Source organism: Elaeis guineensis, chromosome 13 (assembly GCF_000442705.2).
Source record: "Elaeis guineensis isolate ETL-2024a chromosome 13, EG11, whole genome shotgun sequence".
Lineage (NCBI taxonomy): Eukaryota > Viridiplantae > Streptophyta > Magnoliopsida > Arecales > Arecaceae > Elaeis > Elaeis guineensis.
In genome coordinates, this window is record NC_026005.2 from 6,986,448 (window position 1) to 7,001,324 (window position 14,877).

The 14,877-nt window shown below is 38.2% G+C and overlaps 1 protein-coding gene across 1 annotated transcript; it reads right to left on the reverse strand.

The window, feature by feature from the left end:
• Positions 1-11,604: 11,604 nt before the first annotated feature.
• LOC105056840 (uncharacterized) lies at positions 11,605-13,482 on the reverse strand. The gene has a single exon (XM_010939172.4). It carries the CDS (start codon positions 13,063-13,065, stop codon positions 11,812-11,814), a length of 1,254 nt encoding a protein of 417 aa, XP_010937474.3. The 5' UTR covers positions 13,066-13,482; the 3' UTR covers positions 11,605-11,811.
• Between the last annotated feature and the right edge of the window lie 1,395 nt (positions 13,483-14,877).

The following is a 14,877-nucleotide window of genomic DNA, read 5'->3' on the forward strand; positions in this document are numbered from 1 at the left end:
ATCCAAATCAAGCTTTCAATTAGTCCGTGGTCTATTGAGCTATCACCACTATTCTCAAGGCCTAGAGTTAGATCTTAGATGTTCCTACAGGTTATTGTAACACTTCATAACAGGGATCCAAATACCAAACAAAAATCATTTTTGAATGAACTCCAAAATCTGACCCAATTACAGTAACACTTATCTACTAATTTATTTTGGACAAGCCAGGACAAATTAGTAGCTCTGCCCACTAGATCAAGAAGTACAACCTTTAAAGATATTAATTTTAAAGAATAAAATGAATATTGAAATTAAAATATTGTGCAAATAGGACGAGCAGGAAAGGTAGTTAAAATTAAAGACTACAGTGATTGCTATATTATTAAGGCCATTCCAATTTTACCTTGGGACAAAAAAAAGCTCATTCTAATAGGATAATAGCTAAATTGGAGAGTCTCCAATTTCAACTAATATGTTTGGGCAATTAAGATGTCCCTGCTGAGTTCTATTTAGTTTGGCCTAATATTCGAAGTTGTTTTTTTCTGAGGAGTTACCAGGGATCATTACTTACATGTCAGTTATGTACATAGTTTATATGCAAAGCCAGGTGGGCCACCTGAAATGGTTACCATAATAGTATTTTAAATTAATATCACCATATGGAAGAATCATTCCCTTTGGTCTTTTGATATGATCAAATAATAATTAAAGTTTTCATTAGATCAGAGACACTGAACAGAGGCCCCATCAACATTTGATGATCGGTCGTCCAATATCATATTATTCAACTCTAACTTTTTGAATAATCCTTAGAGACTGTGGCTTAGAACAAACTATACTAGCATGATATCTGGAAATCCTACATCTATGTTTTTTTTCAATCATTAGTAGAATATCATGAAGTTCTAATGGTGAAGGAACTGATGAACATCAATTATGATCTATAACTTCTCACTATGATTGTCGAATTAAAAGAGCTTGGCATGAAAGCTTTATGCCGTGAATATTACAATCCAATAATTTCACAAAGATTGATACATGATGCCAAACTTTTTATGCAGCCTCAGTATCATAGAATTTAGGAGCTTAGCATAAGAAACACATGATAGCTTAAAATTATGGTAGTGGGAGACATGTGGGATGGAATAAAATCACATTGGACCACACAAAATCCATCATGATCTGTGAAGGTCTGCATCGGAAGGTCATTACTTATGTTTTTTTCAACTTCATTTCTCGTGCATGAATTTATAAGTGCCTGCTTTTGCCATTTTGTAAAAAAAATATTCTTGGAGTGATAAGTTATGATATCTCTTGGTATCCTTGCTTGGCACATGCAATGCATGTTAGAGGAATCACGAAAGGTATTGATATGTTTAATTAGAAGTTTTTACTTATTCTTCTAAGTTGGAATATGAAGTCCATATTTTTTTATTTGGAAGCGAATTTTAACTAGTACTCTTTTATTTTGTTTTGTCCTAGAAACAAGAATCAAACTAAGCTAGGTGCGTGCAATTGGTGAAGTTGCGTGAGTTGTGAGGGGTGCAGAAGCATGGACCTAATGAGAGTCGAACATTGCCTATAACATCTGTGTATACTGGCCATATCAATAAATTGCTACTAGAATATAGATAGAGGATATTGAAAGACTATGAATAAGCCATCATGTCATGGCCCCATTTTACCGTTATTTTCATTAATAGAATTTAATAAACTTTTAGCATATATGAAAAATTTGCAATATCATTATTCTCTTATTGTAAGATATTATATTCCATTATAGACTTCTTCTGTCTAAAAACTGTAATTATGGCATAGAAATAAAATAATTGGCTTTATTTTTAGTTGTTTTATAATGTAATATTAGCCCATGTTACTTTAAGTCTTTTAATCTAATGTCATTATTGCAAATAATATTAGGATTGGTAGGTGCAAGATTTTCAAATTTTTTTATAGGTATTCTAGATATATTTTACAACACATCTAGAAATATAGATTTTTCTTTTGCAACTTTAATTATTGAATATAACAATGAGTGTATTTTTCCTGTCCACACTATACGCGTATACATGCATGACTTTGTGTTGGATGCATGCACATGCATGCACAAACACTTATATAAACTAATATATCTTCACAATATTTATAAGTCAATTAATTAAAGTGTTGTTTTGAGAGAAATAAGGGAATTAGGCTTACCAAATATTAGGGAATGATGAACAGTGTACACCAGCATGCATACACCAATGAGATTTACCGCGAAAAGCCAGAGATAAATTGGACATTAAAGTTCCTTTGGTACCACCTACTGCCATATGTAGTCTGTGCTCATCCTAGGTATGTATGCACTAGGGTACTTGTAGCAGTACACAATGTTAGTATAGGATGCAAATTTGAACTCAGATTCTTACTCAGCTCAAACTTGGTAAGTATCATGTAGGTAACAAATGAAAATGTTAATATATAAGACCCAAACTTGATTCATTGCTTGTCTCGATCTTGTGAAATCTCACCTAACAAGATCTAGGTCTAGACTAGGTTTGGTTTTTGAATCCATAGGTTTTGGATCATTTAGACACGAACCTCCTGTAGCTCCATGTACGAATTGAGAGCCCCTTGGAGTCTATCTGACCATATTAATGGCACCCAAACTTGTAAGCTTATGTACCAGGGCATAACTAGTTGCCATCACCCTCCTCTTCTTGGGAGGCAATGTTTATGGCCTCTCAACATCTTGTATTGCTTATGGTGCGCAAGAAGAGGATAGGCGGACCGATGCATGCTTTCTAATGCAAAGGTATGCAGATGAGCAAATATAAAGCTATATTAATTCAGGGAAAATGAAGCTATAGTTCAATGACTGAGGTTCTAGGTGTGGTCATAAATTTGGCGGACAATTTGTCTCCATTTGCTTAAAAAGTGAATATTTTTCTCAAGAAAAGAATTTAAAATTTGATAAAAATCTAGAGAAATCATTAGAAGTTCCTATAAGTTAAGATAATTATAACATAAAATAACATTAACAAAAATAAAGAATGTAATGTCCAAAAATAATTTTATATATTTATTCATATAAAGGAGAGGTATGGATGTTGAGATTTATCGCCAAGTCCTAATCTAATCAGGATTCTATTTTTTTAGTTGGTCATTACTTTTAATAATTTTAGGATTTTATTCTTATTATTATTATATTTAATTATTTTTTCTTAAAGATTGTTAAAATTTTTGTTCTAGTGGATCTTTAGTTGGTGAGTTAAAATAGGAGTCAAACTCCCACCAACATGGTGCTTTATTTAAAAAGACTTTTGATATCTCCTTGGTACGGAAAATCATATAGAAAATGGTGTGGGATTGTATGGGAAGAAAGAGAGATGTGAGATTATTTATGCATGTGGAGACTTTTTCATGAGATATCTGTATAATATTTTAGGTCTTTATTCTTCTTTGAATAAATTATTTTTCTCTTCTATTTTTTCTGTCCTTCCATAATTATTTTTTTCTCACGATTTTCTATAAATATTTTTTTATTTGATATTTATTTTAGATCTTAGGTCAGTATGGTTGATTTGCTATGTATAGCATGCCGTTCTACATGGAAAGGTAAAAATGATAACAATAAAAAATACAATCCAGCAATAACGATATAGAGAATAACTAATTGGTAATTCATCAAGGTGTTTCTAAGCAGCACCCTTGAGCAATTCATGAATAACTTGTAAGATTCATTAATAAATTACGAGCGATTGGCTAGTCTTTCGAGAAAAATTTTAAAAAATAAAAAAATAATTAAAAATTCAGAGATCATTGTTAATATGGTTACGAATTTGATTTTTGAGAAGTTTTTCCAGGTGTTTACCACAAATGCGTGCCAAGTGTCCAATATCATTTATTCAAAAGGAAAGGCAAATGATAGAAGATTGCCAAAGTGACGTTTTGGTCACAAGCCTTCCCACATATAGGGAACATGCATGAACTTGGAGACAGGTGGTTTGAAAAATGTTGCTACCTAACCATGAACCTTCTTCTGCTCGGGAAAATCAGGGCAAGCAATAGTCCCACATGCACGGCGGCCAAGAGTTTAAACTTCTCAAATCAAAAGTTCTTGTCTCTATAGTCTTGGTCATGGTATAGTTTTGATGAAGAGCAAATACAACCATAACTCAGAAGATCACTCAAAAAAGTCACTCAAATACCTTGCACCAATCACTTGCTTCATTCGAGGGCACGCTTGTAATGCCAACTCAAAGGGTGCAATGCCAATACACCACACAAGCTGAGTGATTTTTCTTTTTGAGTGACTTCTTTGGGTTATTCAAACATTTTTTTTCTTTGATGAATTGTCCGTGTGCTAATTTTAGGGGTTGGTAGTGTGTTAGATAACTGAAGCCAAGAGAAGTCCACTTGAAGCAAAGACTTTTAATCCATATGGTCTAATGGAAGAAATTATTAGTTGAACTAGGTTCGTCATGGACCGCTTACGAATTCATGTTGCCATTACACATAGAAAGAAGAAAGAGGAAGAAAAATAAATTAATATAACACATGTTGCCTTCTGGTTGGATTGATTTATAGTGGATCTGATCCAATTAATAATTTCTTATATGAGAGTTGCCACACCAAGTGAGCCATGAAGGCCAAAAGAAAGCACAACTTTGGGTGGACCATTTTGTCTTGGAAAGTTTGGAGAGCATGTTTTGAAAATTGCCACAAGAGCACAAAAAGCTTGTCAATTTTTAGCCTTAAACAAGCACCAATCTTTCCTTGTTCAGCTTTCTTTGTTCAACCAAGGAATGGACTGTACTAGTTTGAGCAAGAAGAAAGTCAAGGGTGCTTGTGCTTTGATCATCCCTTGCTCTCAATATTTATTAGGTCTGACGGATTTGTCAACTGTGAAGGTCATTTATCGAATATTATTAACATTGAAGATGTACTTGGGCCAACTTAAAATATGTTTTTTTTTGTGATATTGAATCCAATTCATGAAGGGGTACTTTCATCGCAGCACATAATGATTAGTGGGGTATTTTGATGTTGCACCAACCACCTAATTCTCAACTGATCAAAAATTTTCTAACCTTCCAGTTTGTCATATTTCAAACATTATTAAAAAATGCTTTGGCTCTTTGCTCATAATTCCAAACCAACAAGATGATTTTTCTTGTTTTAGTTGTATCAATTGCATATTGTTTGGGTTTTTCTAAGGGCATGTAATGAGCAAAGAATATTTCCTTGATTGGGAAACAGTAATTTTGTAAGTATGTTATACTTTTTATTTTTTAACTGCTGATATCTTGGTAAAGGGATGGTAGCCTACTTCATTTCAATACATTATGTGCAATCCTCTTGATATTTTTTGTTTCCACTTGTTCTGGCAATGTATTGAAACTGTGAGGTTAATGCAATATTGAAACTGGCTGTAATCCAATCGTAATAGCTGCATGGTGATTAATATAGAGAAAGGAATAAGTGGAAATTTTTGACAAATTTGGTTCTGCTGAGGATGTAATAGGGATGTTCAGTGGGATTGGAAAATATGGAGTAGTTTGGCTGTTTTAAAATCTTCTTGATATAACTATTTAATGTACTCATTTCATTTGCTCATGAATTGAATTGCTGGATCATTTCCATTTTATGTCTAAAAAGGTAATGAGGATGAGGCAACAAAACATAAAAGGTGTATGCCACCAAGTCCTGCATTGTGAAACTATAAAAAGCATCCATAATACTAGCAAAAATGTCGTGATGCAGATGAGCTGAATTGAACCATGTTCTTTATTTTTTAAGTTGCTTAGGCTTGGCTCAGCATATAGCAAACCTGTTAGGGCTCTACTCGAGCTCAAGCCAGATGCAATAGAAGATGTTCAAGCTATACAAGATTAGAACCGAGCTTGCAACAGAGTTGCAGGCTTTTCCTTGCTTTTACAAATCAAAATTTCAAAAATGTTGAACTCCTTTCCTTGCCCAACGAATCACAAACTAGCTTTAAATGACCCAATGCTCGGTTCAGATCCTCTACCACCCTGATTGTGAGAAATTCCTATCATCAGATACACCACACAATTTTATTTTTTAGAACCATAGAACTTATCCAATTTCATTTGAGTTCTTGGCCAATTGCTTCAAGTTGGATGATACAAACCAATCCACTGCCTCTCAAAGCCGAGATTACATCTGGGGACCATCATTTGTCTCCCTGTCAATTGTAAATTTCCATAATTTTCGAGCACATTGACAGAGCCCCTCCTTCTTATTTGATGTAGTGGTCTCTGTAACATGTTCATCACAAAATGCTAACAACCCACCTTGATTTCATTCCTTCTCTAGTAGATTCTATTCTGTAACAATCTAAATCATGTATAATATAGAACCTCTTCTCTATATGAATTTTATATATATATATATATATATATATATATATATATATATATATATATATATATATATCATGTCTCCAGGACTGAATAGATAAAATAATGAAGCTAGGAGGGTAGTAGATAGTGGACCTCCCCAACAACCTGAAAAAGAGATGCAAAACTTGCTTGGGGAGTCTTTCCAACCGGGTCCTTTTTCTACATCGGGCTACCTAACTCCTGTAGGATGGGGACGTCATAGAGAAGACCACAGCCTTCAATTGAGTCTATTTAAAGATTAGATGGTGATGTAATGGCCACCATATAAAATAAGAGCATCACTGTGCTATGTATGGGACCTAAACTATATCGCGTCTAAAGCAATTATCTTAACATCGGTTGCTCCACAAACGGGCCACACCAAACAAGTACATTCGTCTAAGATTTCTTATCAAATATAAAAAGAATCAATAATTGCCCTAATATGATATGTTCCATTATATTTTCCATGAAATGATCCATCCCATTAAAGAAAGACCCTTCTGTACATATGTTTTACAAGAAATGTCCTATGGAGCATGTGGCAGTTGGTTTCAAACCCATCGTCAGCCCCATCCCTTCAATGAAGCAGCCAAAATGCTTCATTGTACCACTTCTACCGTAATTCAAGATCTCATCACAAATATCACGATCAGTCTACATTGGATGAATCTAGATAGACCATCATACGCATAGATTAGGCATAGGATATTCATTTTGATATTATTTGTAATAATTCAAGATCTTATCTAAAAAAATAGATTAAAATATATTATTTAAATTTTTCATCTTATATAAATATCAAATATTAATTTATCCAATATATGATCGATGTGAGACTAAACACATATCCACAAGTTTAAAATATTTCATTGTACCACTTCTACCATAATCCAAGATCTCATCACAAATATCACGAACAGTCTATGATGGGCGAATCTAGATAGATCCTTGTACACATGGATTGTACATAGGATATCCATTTTGATACTATTTATAATAATTCAAGATCATATCTAAAAAAATAGACTAGAATATATTATTTAATTTTTTTCATCCTATATAAATATCTATTCGATGCATGGTCGATGTAAGACTAAACACATGTCCGTAAGACTAAAATACTTCATTGTACCACTTCTACCATAATCCAAGATTTCATCACAAATATCACAATCAGTCTATGGTGGGCGAATCCAAATACACCCTCGTACATATGGATTATACATAGGATATCCATTTTGATACCATTTGTAATAATTTAAGATCTTATTTTAAAAAATAGACTAAAATATATTATTTAAAATTTTTCATCCTATATAAATATCAAATATCTATCCAATGCATGGTTGATGTGAGACTAAGCACATGTCTGTAGGGCCAAAATGCTTCATTATACCACTTCTATCATAACCCAAGATCACATCACAAATATCACGATTAGTCTATGATGGGCGAATCCAGATAGACCCTCATACACATGGATTATATATAAGATATTCATTTTGATATCATTTATAATAATTCAAGATCTTATCTAAAAAAATAAACTAGAATATATTATTTAAATTTTTTTATTCTATATAAATATCAAATATCTATTCAATATATGGTTGATGTGAGACTAAACACATGTTTGTAATGCCAAAATACTTTATTATATCATTTCTATCATAACCCAAGATCTTATCACAAATATCACCATAAGTCTATGGTAGGCGAATCCAGATAGCCCCTCATATATGTGGATTATACATAAGATGTCTGTTTTGATATCATTTATAATAATTTAAAATTTTATTTAAAAAAATAAATTAGAATATATTATTTAAATTTTTTTATATTATATAAATATCAAATATTTATGTAATGTATGATCAATGTGAGATTAAACACGTCTAAAGGATATTGAAGACTCGCTCCACACCTACATACCCTGTAACTCTTGTGTACCTCATCAATTCCTAGTTGGCACGGGATAATAGCGCACTCAGCAAGGCATGGAGTGATGTTGAAAAACCCACACTAATTAGATGTATGTTGTTCCATTACTATCTCCCCCAGATCTTGTGTCGGATAAAGGTTCCAAGGCCGACTCGGAAAGGTGACACTTCCACTGCCACACACCCGATTAGAGGCATTCATTCACACATGCGCATACACAAAAAAAGAGAAAAAAAAAAAAGTCTCACATCATAAGAAAGCTACTCTTTTCACTAATAGTCTTTTATATTCTAAATATGACTAAACAATCTTGATATATATATATATATATATATATAAAAGAAAGCTACTCTTTTCACTAATAGTCTTTTATATTCTAAATATGACTAAACAATCTTGATATATATATATATATATATATATATATATATATATATATATATATATATATATATATATATATAAGCTTTATTTATTAAAAATATACTATGACTTGACCAATTAATAAAGTAATTGTTGAACACAATTTGTTGACGGCAAGAAAAGATGCCTTGTGTAGGATTTCAAACAATGAGAGCTGATACTGGCCGATCGTAACCCTAGTCCTAAACCTAGCTAACCCTGACCCTAACTCTAACCTAACCCTCAAGCCTCGAGCTAGCAGTAAGCAGATATGGGTGTATGGTACTTGTTCATGTGGTCCAGCGTGCTGGAAAATAACAAAGAACCCACAGGGTGAACAGCATATGATCTTAATTTCGAGAGGAGTTCCTCGGGGGACCACCCTTCCATCTTTCGTTGACCAATCAACGGACTGTTCCCGGGTCAGGTCAACAAGAGCGGTGTTGGTCCAAGCCACACCATTCATGGGTCTGAATCTCCTCACGGGCCTGGTCGCGTCACCTTGCAGTCTCCTTTCATCATAGCTTACGTACAGCTTATATCACATATTGAGATATACTCCTAATTAACCCGGTCTACCTTTCAACGCCATAAGTTGGCAGCCAGTCTTGTCCTTAAAATAATTCCCATCTCCATCATCGTTTAAGTTCCATTGAGAAGTATCTTTCCTAACGTGCGTGAGAGAGAGAAAGAGGCTGGATTATTAAAGATAGAAGAGAGACTGATCATACACGGGATCTACTTTATAGACGGCTGTGGTGGATACTCATTTTGAGTTATGAGATATTTTATTTTTTTTAATGCTCATGGATATATTTATTCTATATTGATTTAATAAAAATGAGTATTCAGGAAAAGCACATCTAATGGTGTGATTCGTTTGAGGGGAGCAACATAATGTTGCTACTTAGTCACATGCAACCTCTCATCCTAGGCTAAAACTTTTGTTTCTCCTAAGATGAGCATATTTGGCACCTTTGGTTGCGAAGCCAGTTATTTTGATGATCGACATAGGGTGTAATTTGATAGGAATCATCTGATCGAGATCCAGTGGATTATGGTGAGGGGACAAAAGCAGAGACAGAGCTCCATGTACTTGTCAGTCTGGTTGCAGTCATTATGCCCACTTGACTTTAGTTGGTGGGTTGCTTTTGTTACACCACACCCACACCTCAATTTGGTGCACGTCACACTGGGAAAACCCCTCACTTTGCAATCCAATGAGAGCAAAAACTTCCTTTTACCTTGTTAGAAACTTCTGCCATAATTTGCAGCACAGAGGTTACTAAAGGTCCTAGTTATCTCTTACTTTTCATTTATGTTCATTCCCATATCATGCATCAATTACTTACTCCTCTTTCTATAAACATGTGTAGCACTAATTTTTTCTACACAAGGAGAGTCTTCCCAATACCCAATTCTTCTTCATCTTTCTTTAAAAAAAATTTCCAACCCCTAAGCTTTTAGGTAACCATCATAAACTTTAGCAAGGGAAAGGGTCAGAATGGTCTGTTACATCCTGTTCTTTTCCCTCTATACCTATGACCATGTCTGATTTGTCGCCCTTACCATACGTTGGCATAAGAATATATTTGTTGGCAGACCTTTTAGATACTGAAAAGCATCGTATCTTTTTAGTTTGGCTCTAAATTGTAGGTCTCTTTCTGTAGAGAGGATGGAGAGGGAGAGATTTGGGGGGGAGGGGGCTCCCCCATCCTTCTCCTTTAAGCAGCCCTCGAGCAGTCTCACTCACATGACCATCGGAGGGAAGGGGAAGCCATCATTGCTATAGAACAGATTATTCCCTGCCATGGGCCACCATGATTTCAATATAAGAGTCACATGTCACACCTCAAAGGCCCCCCCCCCTCCCAACACCCCAAATCCCATACCTAATCATCTCCACTTTTGTAAAATCAATCAATTTTTTTGATTCAAAAAAACAATAAACAATTCACCTTTTATCTCCTTGCTCAGTCTCCCAAAAACCAGTGGCTAATCATCCCCCAGATCATTCTAAAAAGGAGATCCGATCTGAATATGAGAGAGAGAGAGAGATTTATATCATTCCCAAGGTATAGTTCTCACAGGAACAGAAGACAACAAATGAAAATAAAATAAGGCACATACCAACGGTGAGGACAGCTAAATAAGCCAAGGAATCAAGCAGCGTTGCTTAAGGATCAAGTTGGAGCTTATAAATCTTGTATGGAACCAACCATTTGTACCATTGGCTCATCCATAGTCTTATTGCACCCCAGCTTTTTTTAAATGAACAGTATATCGCTGGGTTGATCTTTTTGTCTATTTTACTTGTTTGACTGGTTGCTGCGAAGACATGGTTGTTGCTGCCGCTGTTGTTTATTGGGTGGAGCGCGTTCTAGAGAAACTTTCATGTGGAGCAGTTAGAAGCCTCTAAATAAGAGGTTTCCCTTCACGGCCCTTCTGTATTATGCTTCAAGGCTGAGAGCCACTCCTGTTCCAAATTTTTAACATCTTGGCGGCTAACGATTTCCCAAATCTCGCCACCAATCACTCCCCACACCATTAGCCCAAGCTATAGAAATACTAAATATTTTGTAGCCCAAGAACAAGCATGGAAGCTGAACACAAGAATCCATGCCTACTTCCTCACAAACATCAAATACATATAATTGCACCACCTCTATATTCTTCATCCTCTCTCTCTCTCACTACAACGGTGTCCAAAAAGCACACCTGCCCTGCTGCCCCTTCTTCCGTAGAAGTATAACAACAATGTCCAAAAACCACATCCACGAAGTCTCTCTTGTAGAACAATGTCCCAAGAGATCACATCCACAAAGAAACAAGGGAAATGAGATGCACTTCCAAACAAAGATAAAGACACAAGGAAGCCCACCAAAACTGTTATCAAACAAGTCGTTGTAGGTTGTATAATGATGATAAAGAGAACTCACAAGAGAACCCTATTTACATACAAATAAAAAGAGGAGATAAAAAGAAGAGAGGTGGTGGTATACTAACTGCTGCTAGCCATAGATAGCTCCAAGAAGTAAACAAGAGCTTTCTTTTTCCTCCTTCCTCTTTGCCTACATCTGTTCACATATATCTCTTAATCAGAAGAACAAATCCACGAGTCCATCAGACCCTCGCCCCGCGCCGCTACGCCCTCCGACCCCTTCTCCCCATTGAACTCCGACGACCCTGGCCCCGAGTATTTGAACTTGCAGCTGCTCACCCTTTGCTGCGCGCCATTATCGTTCCCTCCGACCACTGGCCTCAGTCGAGCTTGCTCACCGCCATCAGGCCCCGTCGCAGTAGCCCAGCCGGACTGCAAGCCCTCCGACCTGATCATGAGCCCCGGCGGGAGCCCAAGCTCGGCCGAACCGAACTCCGCCGATGGAATAACGGCCTGCGGCCTGGTGGCGAAGGGCGGTGGCACGGTGGGGAGAGTGTACTTCTGAGCGAGGAGGGATTGGAAGTTGATGACGGGGCCTTGGCTTTGGAGGTTGAAGAGAGATTGGCTTTGGCTGGCAAGTCCAGGATCCGGTGAAGGCAGTTGGTAGTTATTATTAGTTGGAGTAGAATTGGAAATAGTAGTAGGAGCACTAGTTATGGGAATGGTAGTGCTGGCCTTGGCGTTGGACATGGTATTAGTGGTCGAAGCGAGGGCATCGATGATAGCAGTAATGGTGGTAGAAGATGATGAAGGGTTGGGAGAGACGAAGGTGGGGGCTTTCTGGGGGAAGGGGCGGAGGAGATAAGGAGGGGGCAGGGAGGAGGGGGAGGAGGAGGAGGGGGAGGAGGAATGGAAGAGGTCGAAGCGGGAGCGGGAGAAGGGGGAGCCGGCGGCGCCGAAGGGAGGGGAGGGGATGCCGGTGAATTCTTGGACCATGGCGCGGAAGTTGGAGGTGTCGGTGGTGAGGACGGTGGTCGGGGCGCGGCGCGAGGCGCGGGATCGCTTCTTGGAGCTCCGCGGCGGTGCGGCGATGGCCGTGGAATTGTCGGGCGCCTGCTGCACCGAAGACTGAGCGACCGGTGGACCGCGGGGAAGGGAGGAGGCGAGAGGGGAGAAGTCGGGGGTGGGGGTGGGCCGGAGAGGGCGTGGAGGCCAAGGGGAGGAGGAGTCGAGGGGGAGGAGAGGGGAGTGGTCGAGGAAGGAGAAGGAGTCGAAGAAGGAGGAGGCGTTGGGGTGGTGGGACGCGGAGGAGGAGGAGGAGGTGGGGGGAGGTGGGAGGGTGGCGGCGGCGGCGGTGGACGAGGAGGAGGTGGGATGGAAGAGGGCGGAGATGGAGTCGGCACGGGAGTCGTACTCCTCGTCGCCGCCGCTGGAGGACTGGATGCTGCCACTGTTAGCGGAATCCATGAAGGGGAGAGAATAAGAGGCAAAAAGGAATGGAGAGAGAGAGATTCCTTCTGGGGAAGGAGTAATTAAGAGGGAAATGGGGTGATCATCCTAGAAGAGGGAGTTGCGGAAAGTACTGGCTCTTTAAAGAGAGTGGATCTCAGCACATGGGATGGGAGGAGAAGAAGGAGGCGGAGGAGGAGAAGAGAAGAAAGAGAAAGAAGGGGAGAAAGGTTGCTGTTGGGTGGCTTCTTCTTTTTGGTGTTTGATCTAAACACAGGATCTTGGAGGAGGCATATTTGATCCTTGTTAGGGGAAGGAAGGGGTGGAGGGCTTTGGGAGAGAAGATGAGAGAGAAGGTGGCAGGGAAGAGAGAGAACAGGGAAGGGGAAAGGAGAGGGGTGGTCCTTTGCAGCTTCTGTCTAAAAGAGAGGGCGGCTTCTGCTCACGTTTCCACTTAAAAGATCCTCCAGGGATTGCAAAGGTGGTGGGTCCCAGTGGGGGCCCTTTATGGGTGGTAACCGGTCAAAGTAACAGGGGGAGAGAGCGATCTAGAGAGAGAGAGAGGTTTGTATCCTACGGGAGGACGTGTGAACGAGGATGTGGAGAACGGAGACTTAAGAACAGCGTAAAAGGGTTAAAGATGGTTAGCGGAAGATGGTGGGGCATGGTAAAGTGCTGCTGGGTGGGGAACCATTGGGGGGAGATGGCCGTATGGCACCGCTCTTTATTGCGCCCCCCAACGTATACTTTGGGATTATAGAAAGGATGATTAAGAGATATAATTCTTTACTTAATCTTGATCTAGCCTCTTAGATGAAGCTGCACCTTCATTCAGATCGATGTCCTCGGAGAAAGCATGTTACCATATCATGCAAATCTAGGTTGCACCTCAGACCCCAGCATCTGCCAATCAACTCCAATTGAGGGCGTAGATGGGTTATGTTGTTTGGTTTGGGCTAGACATGCCCATCGGTGCTTTAATTTCGAGCATGATTGAATCACCAGATCCTGAGTAAATTTTATGATGTCTTTTGAACTTAATTGGAAGTGTTGAGTACATCTAAGTCATCTGATATGGGATCATTTGGACATGTTTAGCATCGTAAGGTCAATCAACCTCATTTTCAAGAATCTTGTGTAGCTCCGGATTGCTATACGCACCACTTGATTCTAAGATTGAGTCGGAAATAGGCCTATGCAGTCTCCACCCAGTCCAACATGGTAAGGACCGAGGGATGAAATAGGAAAGGGAGCTCAATGTAGCTCTCGGCAAATGCTACAACCAACATTGACATCAAAAATCTTTATCACTAACTTAGAAGGTTTATTGTGTAGGCATGCTGCCCTTCATATGTACATTTGTCACATAGGCACTTGATTTTTTTTACAATTACAATTTATATTGATTCATTATAATTATATTTCACTTTTTTCATATATAAATCTCACATCACATGGCCATGATTAATGTTCTTGTTTCGATTAATGGACCTTTACTACATGCATAGACACCTAGAACCACCACTTAGTTTCTTTATCTTTTAAAAAGAGTTGCTTCATGTTGCTGGATCTGTTTGGTGGAACCATTTGGACCATTTTGCTCCAACCTATATGCCTTTTGACCTTGCTATAGTCCCATCTTTAGAGCGGTTATTCTGCGTTCATGGTTCATACCTTTATCCTCCATATCTCTTTATATCATTCTTCTTTTTCTTCTTTTTTTCTTTTCATAAAGACAAGTGTTTAAAATCTTCCACTAATTTTTCTCACCTTCTCTTGGCTTGGAAGGTCAGATTGGTTGAGCTAAGCACAAGTTCGTTGCAACCATTA

What these genes read in the sequence shown, in the direction of transcription:
- LOC105056840 (XM_010939172.4), bottom strand. Translation starts at nt 13,065, where the DNA reads ATGGATTCCGCTAACAGTGGCAGCATCCAGTCCTCCAGCGGCGGCGAC.